The following is a 9,860-nucleotide window of genomic DNA, read 5'->3' as shown; positions in this document are numbered from 1 at the left end:
ATATGCATCTATCTCAGTGAACAGAGGGATGACTTTGAATAGAATGGGAGGCAGGTTTGCCCTGATTAGTTCCCAGCTTGACTTTTCCCTTTAGCTTGGTGATTTTGAGGCCCCAAGATTTTCCTTTCACAGACTCAGGATGTCTTCTTCAGTTCAGGATGGACAGCCTCAGAGTAGAGAGCTTCAGGCCCCCTCTCCTTATCTTCTGCTAACCTCCATTCTTACTCCTACCCTTTCATCTCAGAATTTTCGCTTTGATGTTTCCCACTTCCTTCCTATGGTTACTTTAACCGAAGTGAGTCAGGTCTTACTGAAAAACTGACCACAGCCTGTCCGCTCCCAGCCTTCCCCAGACCAGGGCTGCCCAGGCAGAGCGTGAGGGGGGACTAGTGTTTACTCAGCCCATTTTTTTCCTCCTCTCTCCTCTAAGTCACGGGGCTTTGAGTAGGGCTTCCCCAGCCACTGTGCCCCTCCCAGCAGACCGCAGTCAGAAGCCAATCTCACATTTGTCTGGTGGCTCAGAGAGGGGACAGAAAGAGCAGCAGCTTATGTCCTTGGCTATCCTCTCAAGTGGGCTAATTTGCTTATTTTCAACTCTATTGGGTCCAGCCCTGTTGCCTCTGATCTCAGCTCAGAGAGGACTTGGCGGGAGTTTTTGGTTGTGACGACCAATAACAACCAACTATACGCACTGCAAACATCTCCTAGGGCCAGAAGCCCTGTTAGCTCATTATCTTAATCCTCAGGATAACCTAGGCAATTCGTATTCACCCTAAAAACTTCCCCTGGCTGGGTGTGGTGGCTCACGCCTGTAATCCCAGCACTTTGGGAGACTGAGGCAGGCGGATCACTTGAGGCCAGGAGTTCCTAACCAGCCTGGCCAACATGGTGAAACCCCATCTGTACTAAAAATGCAAAAAATTAGCCGGGCGTGGTGGCACATGCCTGTAGTCCCAGCTACTTGGGAGGCTGAGGCAGGAGAATCACTTGAACCTGGGAGGCGGAGGTTGCAGTGAGCTGAGATCATGCCATTGCACTCCAGCCTGGAGACAGGGCGAGACTCCGTCTCGAAAAGCAACAACAAAAACAAAAACAACCTCCAAAAAACCTTCCCCTGTTTACCTTTCTAATTTTGGTACCTACAGAATCTCCCCATTAGCCTTGAAAATCAGCATGATCTTTAAGGATTTAGGAGCAAATCTTTAAAGGATTGAGTTGTGGGAAGACCATGATGTCTTTGCTATTGGCTTTTGCAGTGAGAATAGCTTTTTCTCTGATCAGGTTTGGAGCCTTCCCTCTCTCCTAGGGCTGGGGGGTAGCTGGCTTCCTTTCTCTGAAATGCAGAATTCATTCACCCACTCTCTTTTGTCTTGGGAGCTTTGAGAGAACAATTTTAGTCAGACAAGAGTCAACTGACACCAGAACATGATGTGAATAAGATACATTTATTTATTCAAAATTAAAATCTGCTATGAAGACAGACAAACAATGTAACATTCCCAGAGGAATTGAATAAATTCTAGTTAAAACTGAGTTCTATTAGAACCAAATTTATTTTTATTTTTATTTTTTGAGACAGAGTCTTGCTCTGTCACCCAGGCTGGAGTACAGGGGCATGATATCAGCTCACTGCAACTTCCATCTCCTGGGTTCAAGCAATTCTCTTGCCTCAGCCTCCCAAGTAGCTGGGATTACAGGTGCGCGCCACCATGCCCGGCTAATTTTTGTATTTTTAGTAGAGACGGGGTTTCACCATGTTGACCAGGCTGGTTAGGAACTCCTGACCTCAAGTGATCCACCCGCCGCAGCCTCCCAAAGTGCTGGGATTACAGGTGTGAGCCACCGTGCCCGGCCTAGAACCAAATTTAGGTTGTTATAAATAACAAGCTGGCCACAGCTTTCAAGAATGAAGTGGTTGGGGAATGAGGTTAGGGGAATCCCTCCGAGACACTGGAAGGTGAATTAATCATCAAAGGGGCTCCCTGGTTTCTCTTCCTAAGAGTATTTGTAGCAGTTGGGAAGCCCCAAGCCCAGAGACAAGATAAATTAGAGGGAGGTCAGGGAAAACAGCTCAACAGCTAGAAAGCGTGGTCAGGCTTGGAATGGAAGCTTCTGTTGGCTCCCCAAAGAACATTTTTTTTCCTCCCTTATGTAACTTATAATTTATCTTAAAACACTCAAATACCATAGTGTGTCACCCTATGGAAACAGCTTAAAAACAGGTGAAAATAATAAATATTGAAAAAAAATTATAATATTGGGCTTCTTTCTAAATCGTTCACAGAGAAGCTCAGTAAATAAATAGAAATGAGGGTTGAGGTATCAGAGGTAATAAATATTCTATGAGAGAGGTACAATAAGGTTTCTCAAGGGGCTGGGTCAGCTATCCCAGAGCCCCAGATCCGATTTTGGAGACCTCTAATTTATGTCCTAGAGTCTATAGAGTCGCCACCCTGATGTCTCAGTTTCGTATCTTCATTGTCATGTAGGCTTCTATGTAGTTGATGAAGATGTCAAACTCACTCATGGCTTTGTAGATGCCTTTCTCTTGGAGCTGTGCAGAGAGATAAGAAACATTCAGTTAAAATCCCTTCTGGGGACTAAATAGGCTCCCCTCCCTCATGCTCATGGATGGGCATGACCTTGAGTGCAGAGGCTGCTTGTTCTCCCTCATGCTGGGAAGTAAACCAGAGGATAGGCCTAGCTGCCTTGGGAAAGGCTGTGCATTGACCTTCATCTCCTCCAGGCCTCCCCCTAGCAAGGGGAGCATTCATTTTGCAAAGCACTGTCTTCAAAATGATGCCTTTTCAACAATTTTAAAGGTCACGTACTCACATGATGATTATGCAGAGTTTGATGAAAAGACATTAGAGGAAGCGCTTCGAAAGCAAGACGGTGAGAGGAGAGGAGGGAGCCTTTTAAATGTCTGTGTTCTCCCACCAACACACTGAGCAGGCCCTGCCCTGCCGCCCTGACCTCCTATGAGAAATTCACACCCCCTGATGTTGGCACTCTGTGCAGTGTCTGTCCCCAGCCCACGAGGAGGACATAGGCCGCATGGTTTCTGGGAAATCAGACTGAAAAAGTTCACGCACAGTTGGAAGTGTGAAACCCCATTTCGTTTGGGAACTGACATTCTCAGGCACCTCAGCAGGTGCGAAGGGCAGATGGAAAGCGGGCTTGAACCAACTCCAGGTTAAGTGAGAATCCAGCTTCCTGCTCATTCTGAGTTCTAGGGAGTCTGGGCTGAACCCCCAGGTGTATTTGTATGTGCACATTTATGTGCCAGCTTCCTGCACGTGTGGGTTCAGCCTAGATTCCCAACAAGCTACTTTCTGTACTTTCTGTTTCCTTTGTCACTCTCCCCAGCATGCAGCTCACTGTGTTCACAGGCTGGCCGGCCAGCCTAACCCGCAAGCCTGCAAAGGCAGCGAGCAGTCATTTAGAAACCCCCAAAGACACTTAACAGAAAACAAATACAATCAAGGCAGCAGCTCCTCACTGGCTGAGCAGGTCATACCATCTGTCAGGTTCCCACACTCTCTCCAATGAAGAATGGGGCCTATTGAGTCCCCACCACCTTCCATGCTTTGGGGTTGGGGAGTGGGCATGGGTTGTGCTCTGCAGACCCTCTCTGCCACCATCCAAGCTCACCTTATTAAAGGCATTCTTCACCTGCTCCACGGCCTTGCTCTTGTTTTCACAGGGAAGAAATCGATGCTGTGGAAGAAAAGAGAAAGTATTGGTGATCCTGGCTCCCAGCTCCATGTCCATCACACTTGGGGGACAAGCTGGTGGCATCATGAGGAGGCCAGATTTATCCAAATGCCTCGCCTCACAGCTCCCAGAGAGAACTGAGCCCTGCTTCCATGGCCCTGGGAGTTAAATGTATTTCTCCAGGACTCACTCCAAGATGTTTGCAAGGCTTGGATGACAACCCAGGTCTTGGGATTCCTTCCTCCCCCAGAACTCTACAGTATCTCCTGCAGTGCTGAGCGAGGCATTCTTCAGCCTGTCCTTTTCTGCCTCTCTCTCCTGTCCCTCCCCGTCAGTCACAGCCACCGAGGAACACTTCTAAGCATCTGAGGAGGGAAGCTACTGGGACCAAACCCTTCACATAGCCTTGTCCTACAAATAGACACCAACTGATTTTCCAATATTGGTGACAGAACAGGGGAAACCATTAGTAGTGACGGCATCATTTCAGTTGGAGAAATAAATTACCTGGAGGAATTACTCATAGACACTAGCCTGGGGATGAATAGCCCCCTTGTCCCTTCTAAAATGCCAGGGGAAATCCTGTCAGTCAATCGGGCCCTTCTTAGAGCTTTGCTTTCAAAACATTGAGATTAAAAGAGGTGAATGATGTTTCCTCTGCTTGGGAACCTTAGCTCCCAGCCCAGGGTCTAGTTACAAAGAGGCAGTGGAGGCCTGACTGAAGCTCTGGGCTCCTTTTATGAAGAGAGAGGGGAGTAGTTAATAACCCACAAATGACTCACAAATAACAGGAAAGCTGTTTGCAAATTTCACATGTAAATGCCTAGCAGCCACCCCCAACGCCTGCTCAAAGAGAAATGAGCAAGAGATCTGACTCCAGGAGTCTTTCCTCATTTACAGCTAGCTCTGCCAGTCTGTGTCTTTGCTGTGTCTGTGGATGTGAGTGTCCCTGCTGGTCTGTAGGAGATGGTATTTTGGGGGCAGCTGCAAGGGAAAGAACTGATCTGCTACTTACACAGCGCCGTAGCCTCAGCCTGAGGGTCTTCAGGTTCTCCCCCAGGGAGTTCACATGCACCTTGATGTCTGGGTCTTGGTTCTCAGCTTGGGGCATCACCTCCTCCAGGTAAAACTGGATCATCTCAGACAAGGCTTGGCAACCCAGGTAACCCTAAGGGCAGGAGCCAAAGGTGAGTGAGAGATTGGCGGAGGTGGCTGGGAGGAGGGGCTGCTGCAACTAGCTTAAGAGGACAGCTTGGTTCTCGCGATCCTCCTTCACCAGAAGCTTCCCCCAAGGGACTGAGCCCTTTGTAAACCCTCTGGCTGCTGGATGTGCTGAGTTAACATCTTCCCACTTCTCCTTTTCAAAGCGAAGGAAACAGACCCAATTCCCTGCAATCAGGAAGCAGAGCCTCCCTTCCCTTAATCATGCTGCACACTCCCCCAGCACCCCGCCCCTGCTCTCACCTTAAAGTCCTCCAGCAAGGACTCCTTTAACAACAAGTTGTCCAGCTGATCCTTCATTTGCTGCAGGAAGAACAAAAGGAGAATGAACTTGAGGTTTGGGGAAATAACTGAAATGCAGTCTTTTTGATGCCCTTTCATTTAGAGATTTTTTTTTTTTTAAATCAAATTGGCTCTGGCCCAAAAAAATCAAAAGGGGAGTTTTAAAAACAGAGGATTCAACAGTGATGGGACCATCACTTAAATCAGCTCCTCCTCCTCAGAGTCAAGTTATTTAAAAAATCTGGCCGATTTTGAAGGGAAAGCAGAAGCTTGACTCAGTCCTGGTCTTCTTTCTGCGGAGCTACATTCGGCTTTAAGGGACACCTATGTCAACCCTTCGGGGCCTTGAGCCCCCGCTCATGTCCTGTTCTCTGCTTTTCTTTCTCCCCACTGTAGACATCCAGTTTAGCTTGGAAAGATCCCAGGGATTAAGAAGCTCCTTCTAATGCAGGTTTCCCTCATGTAGAGTGCTTCCCTAAACCACTGGTCTTTCAGGTCTGGAAATGCTCTAAGCAGAGGCAATTTAAATTTCCCTGCTGCAAGGCATGGGGAGCATCTTCACCTCGAATCAAACCTTTCTTTACTTCTCCTAGCCAATAAAGTATAGAGTGCCAGCAGGATCTTATAAGTTTCTCAGCACGAGAGAGAACGCATTTACTTTATAAGGCAGCTTTTCCTGCACATTTACTGTATCATCTGGCTTAGCTTAACTCACCAAACCCATGGCTTGATCTAGGATTCTCTTAAGAATTTAAGTTTGGGGGAATAGGTGTTGGGGATGGAGGTGGAGGTGGAGGCGCAGGAGGAGGGTTCTTATAGTTCCAGGAGAATGTCTAGTTCAGGCAGTCCCAGGAAGAGAGAAAGGACAGGAAGGAATCATACTCACAAAGAAAGTCTTCACTCTGCTGAAGGCATCTCGGAGATCTCGAAGCATGTTAGGCAGGTTGCCTGGGAAGTGGGTGCAGCTGTTCTCAGACTGGGTGCCCTGGCCTGGGCTGGCCCTCACCCCAGTCAGGAGGACCAGGCAACAGAGCAGTGCTGAGCTGTGCATGCCTTCTTTTGCAAGTCTGTCTTGTGGTTTGGTTTTGCAAGAGCAAGCCCCTGATGTGTAGACCTTCACCTCTCTGTCCCCCTTTTATATTGTAAGCTCAGGGAGGCCTCTTCATTCATTAAAAAGCCACAATCAAGGTTTCCCGGCACAGGATTTTTTCTGCTTAGAGCTCCTCCTTCTCTAACCTCTCTAATAAACTTAGTTTTCAATTTTTGCATCGTAAGCAAAAATGATTGGTTGAACATGAACTTCTGCATTACAGCTATTTTTAGGATGGGCTACCTCTCTTAGAATAATTTTTTAGCTTCTCAATTAAAAAAAGTTGATTTCCTGGGGAGAACAGCTGTTCTGTGCGCAGAGGCCCACAGCTGTGGGTTCCCATTCGCGTGTTCCTAGGTCACAGTGACGTGGACAAATTGCCCATTCCAGAATACAATGGGATTGAGAAATAATTGGGTCCCCCCAACCTGGGATGAATACCCAAGACTTCTCCTTGCTAACTTAGGCAATCACCTTAGGTCTCTGGGCCTTAGTTTCCTCAAGTAAAAATGAGGGGGTGGGCTAAATATCCTCAAAGTTCCCAAGCAGCCCTTCCATTTTACTTTCCAGAGACTGGCTTCCTACAGGACAGGCGGGGTCACAGGATGTGTTCCAGGCTCCTTTACCCCGATTTCATTAGGATTCTCAGGCACATGTTTCCACCTCTTCAGCTGTCCCCCACCCCAACTGTGCTTGGGGGAAGTGGGTAAGAGTAGTCTGCACTTGCTGAAAGCTTCTTATATGCTAGTCAGGTAGTGCTCACCATGACCCCTACCATCTCTATTTTATAGTGAGCAAACTGAGGCACAGAGATGTTACATCACCTGTACAAGGGTACACCAGTGCCAACTGAGAATTTGGTTTCCTCACCCTACTGCACACCATCTCCAGCACATAGAATGAAACCTTGGATTAAATTGGCCTTAGAGTTTCTTTTAGTTGTAAGCTTCTGTTGCTGGAGTCTAAAGTTTAAAAGATGGGGCGGAAGAAGTTGAAATAACAAGGAAAAGAAGTCAGGATTCCATGGAGGCTGGATAGGAGGTCCCTTACTTTCCTCTTACCTATCCCTACTTCCCCTTCCCAAAGAAGCCTTAGTAGTGTTGTCTTGGATTTGTGTGTGTGTGTGTGTGTGTGTGTGTGTGTGTGTGTGTGTGTGTGTGTGTAGAAGGTAAGGGGAGCCAGTTGGGTTGCGGTGAGGAGTGTTGCTCTACCTGGGGAAGGACCGGGGCAGTGACATCAGGACTTCTTCAGATATCTGGAAAGTCTCTGGGGATCCTTTGATTGAGCCTTCACCTTCCCCTTCCACAGGGGCTTTGCCTGCCATTCCAGTTTAGACTGTAACTGGGAGGAACACTGACCTAGGTGCAGGAGGCCTGGGCTCTGCCTTGGCCCTGCCACTCTATAGTCAGGGCAAATCACTCATCCTCCCTGTGTCTGTTTTTCATCTGTCCCAACAGGGCAATAGCACCTGTCCTCCTGCCTGCCAGGGAGCATTGAGCTTAAGTAGCCATGGACCCAGATGGAGGGCATTTCCAGTGTTCTGCTAGTTCTTCACCTTTCTGCATCAGCAATGGGACAACTCCAGTGGCAGCAGGTTCTGAGCTTGCTGCACTAGAGAAGGTCACTCACTGCAAGGGGTGCAAACACCTTGGGGCCCAGCCAGCGTGGAGTGAGTGGGAGGGAGGGATGAGAGGGCCCACGCCCACCCTGTGGATGTCCCTGCTGTGTGACCTATGGATCAGGGTCAGGGGACTCTGGTGTCTCTTCCCAACTCTTCAGGGAGTGTCAATGTAGAAACCTAAGAATCAGGAAGTGAGAAAGAGCCTGCTAGAAACTAGTATGGAGCTAACTCAGAACTTACTGGTCCTGCCAGACTTAGACTGGCTTAAGGGTTCTGTCTGAGTTCTGCTGCCAGGAAGCAGAGAGAAGGGGACCAGGACCTGGGTTTCCCCTGCTTGCACCTTTCTCCTTCCCCTTCGGCTCCTGGGTTTTCTGGGCTGTGTCTGTGTTAGCCTGCAGGGCTAACCCCCTCTCTGAGCTGGGTGTTCCAGAAGTGGACTCAGCATGGACACCAGGCAGGCCAGGGGTTCTGAACTCTGGGTGAGGCTGTGAACCCCTCCTTCCTTTGTTTCCCATCATGCCTTGTGCTTACCTCACTAGGAAACCTGCAACCCTACGTGGTTATCATTCATGTACACACCATGCCTTGCCGAATCAGCTTTGAGCTCCCTGAAACAGGACATTGTTTTATTAATCTTTGCGTACTTGGTACTTAGCACCAAGTCTGGCCCTTGGAAGGTATCAGCTATACTTGGGATGGGCATAGAAGAGTGCCCTTTAAGCCTGGAGGGTGCGAGGCTAAGGAGGTGGTCTGGGCACAGGTAAGCATTCAGAAGGAGAGGGAGAGTGACTCAGGGATGCAGGCAGCCTCCCTTCAATTTTCTTGTATGAGATGTGTGTGTAAATACACACACACACACACACACATACAAAATGTCAGGGAGAAGGGAGGTATGTAAAAGCCATTTGTACCTTTCTTTCATCTATAATCTGTTAAATAGGGCTGAGGTTAGGATCTGACTTCTTTTTTTTTTTTGAGACAGAGTCTCGCTCTGTTGCCCAGGCTGGAGTGCAGTGGCATGATCTCAGCTCATGGCAAGCTCTGCCTCCCGAGTTCAAGCCATTCTCCTGCCTCAGCGTCCCGAGTAGCTGGGACTACAGGCACCCGCCACCACGCCCGGCTAATTTTTTTTTTTTTTGTATTTTTATTAGAGACGGGGTTTCACTGTGTTAACCAGGATGGTCTCGATCTCCTGACCTTATGATCCACCCGCCTTGGCCTCCCAGAGTGCTGAGATTACAGGCATGAGCCACTGTGCCCGGCCCGGATCTGACTTCTTTATTTGTTCTGAAATGCGTAGCTAATTATCTCAAGCCATTTGCTGAAGATTTGATTCTTTCCCCATTGATTTGAAATTACTGTCCACTCTCATTTCAAAATTTCAGAATTTAAGTGGTTGGAGAGAACCATAGGCAAGTTCCCTGGTGCAAGTCCTCATTTAGCATATGGAGATAACGGCTTCTCCATCAATATGTCTCATAGTATTTCTGTCAAGAGATAGATATGAACATTTGAATAAAGACCCTGTGCCCTTATATTGACAAAGCAACAAGAACAACAAACAGGACTCCTAGTTCTCAAGTTTTTGAAGATATCTGTTCATCTGAAAAGTCACTGGGGTCCACGGGGAAAAGTCCCAAGCCCATAGGTCATGTCTGAGACATGAATGCCAACACTCACATGTGAGGAGATTTGGGTTTGGATTTTGGTACAAGGCAAGAGCCCATGAAGAGAGGGAAGTGAGAAGGCAGGCACCTATGGATGGATAGAATGTCAGCCTGGGCACAATTTAGTCCTGTGAATTTCAAGAGGACACAAATGCCACTCTCACACTGTGAGCTTCTTGAGGCCAAAAGGCCTGAGTCCAGTTTGCCCTCAAGCCCAGATGCATAGTAGGCATCTAATCAATGCTTATTACACTGATTTTAA

The 9,860-nt window shown here is 48.0% G+C and overlaps 1 protein-coding gene across 2 annotated transcripts; it reads right to left on the bottom strand.

The window, feature by feature from the left end:
• Window positions 1–931: 931 nt before the first annotated feature.
• IL10 (interleukin 10) lies at window positions 932–8,533 on the bottom strand. Of its 2 annotated transcripts, none has more exons than XM_003822918.6 (6): window positions 8,172–8,533; window positions 6,107–7,272; window positions 5,182–5,241; window positions 4,733–4,885; window positions 3,655–3,720; window positions 932–2,554 (listed from the first exon to the last, which is right to left on the bottom strand). In XM_003822918.6, exons 2-6 carry the CDS (start codon window positions 6,269–6,271, stop codon window positions 2,462–2,464), a joined length of 537 nt encoding a protein of 178 aa, XP_003822966.1. In that variant the 5' UTR covers window positions 6,272–7,272; window positions 8,172–8,533; the 3' UTR covers window positions 932–2,461. The 2 variants fall into 2 exon arrangements, with proteins under 2 accessions (XP_003822966.1, XP_054960776.1); XM_055104801.2 differs by having other exon boundaries at window positions 6,107–6,168.
• Between the last annotated feature and the right edge of the window lie 1,327 nt (window positions 8,534–9,860).

Source organism: Pan paniscus, chromosome 1 (genome assembly GCF_029289425.2).
Source record: "Pan paniscus chromosome 1, NHGRI_mPanPan1-v2.0_pri, whole genome shotgun sequence".
Taxonomy (NCBI): domain Eukaryota; kingdom Metazoa; phylum Chordata; class Mammalia; order Primates; family Hominidae; genus Pan; species Pan paniscus.
Note: the sequence above shows the minus strand (reverse complement) of the source record. Positions and strands in the feature narration are given on the sequence as shown.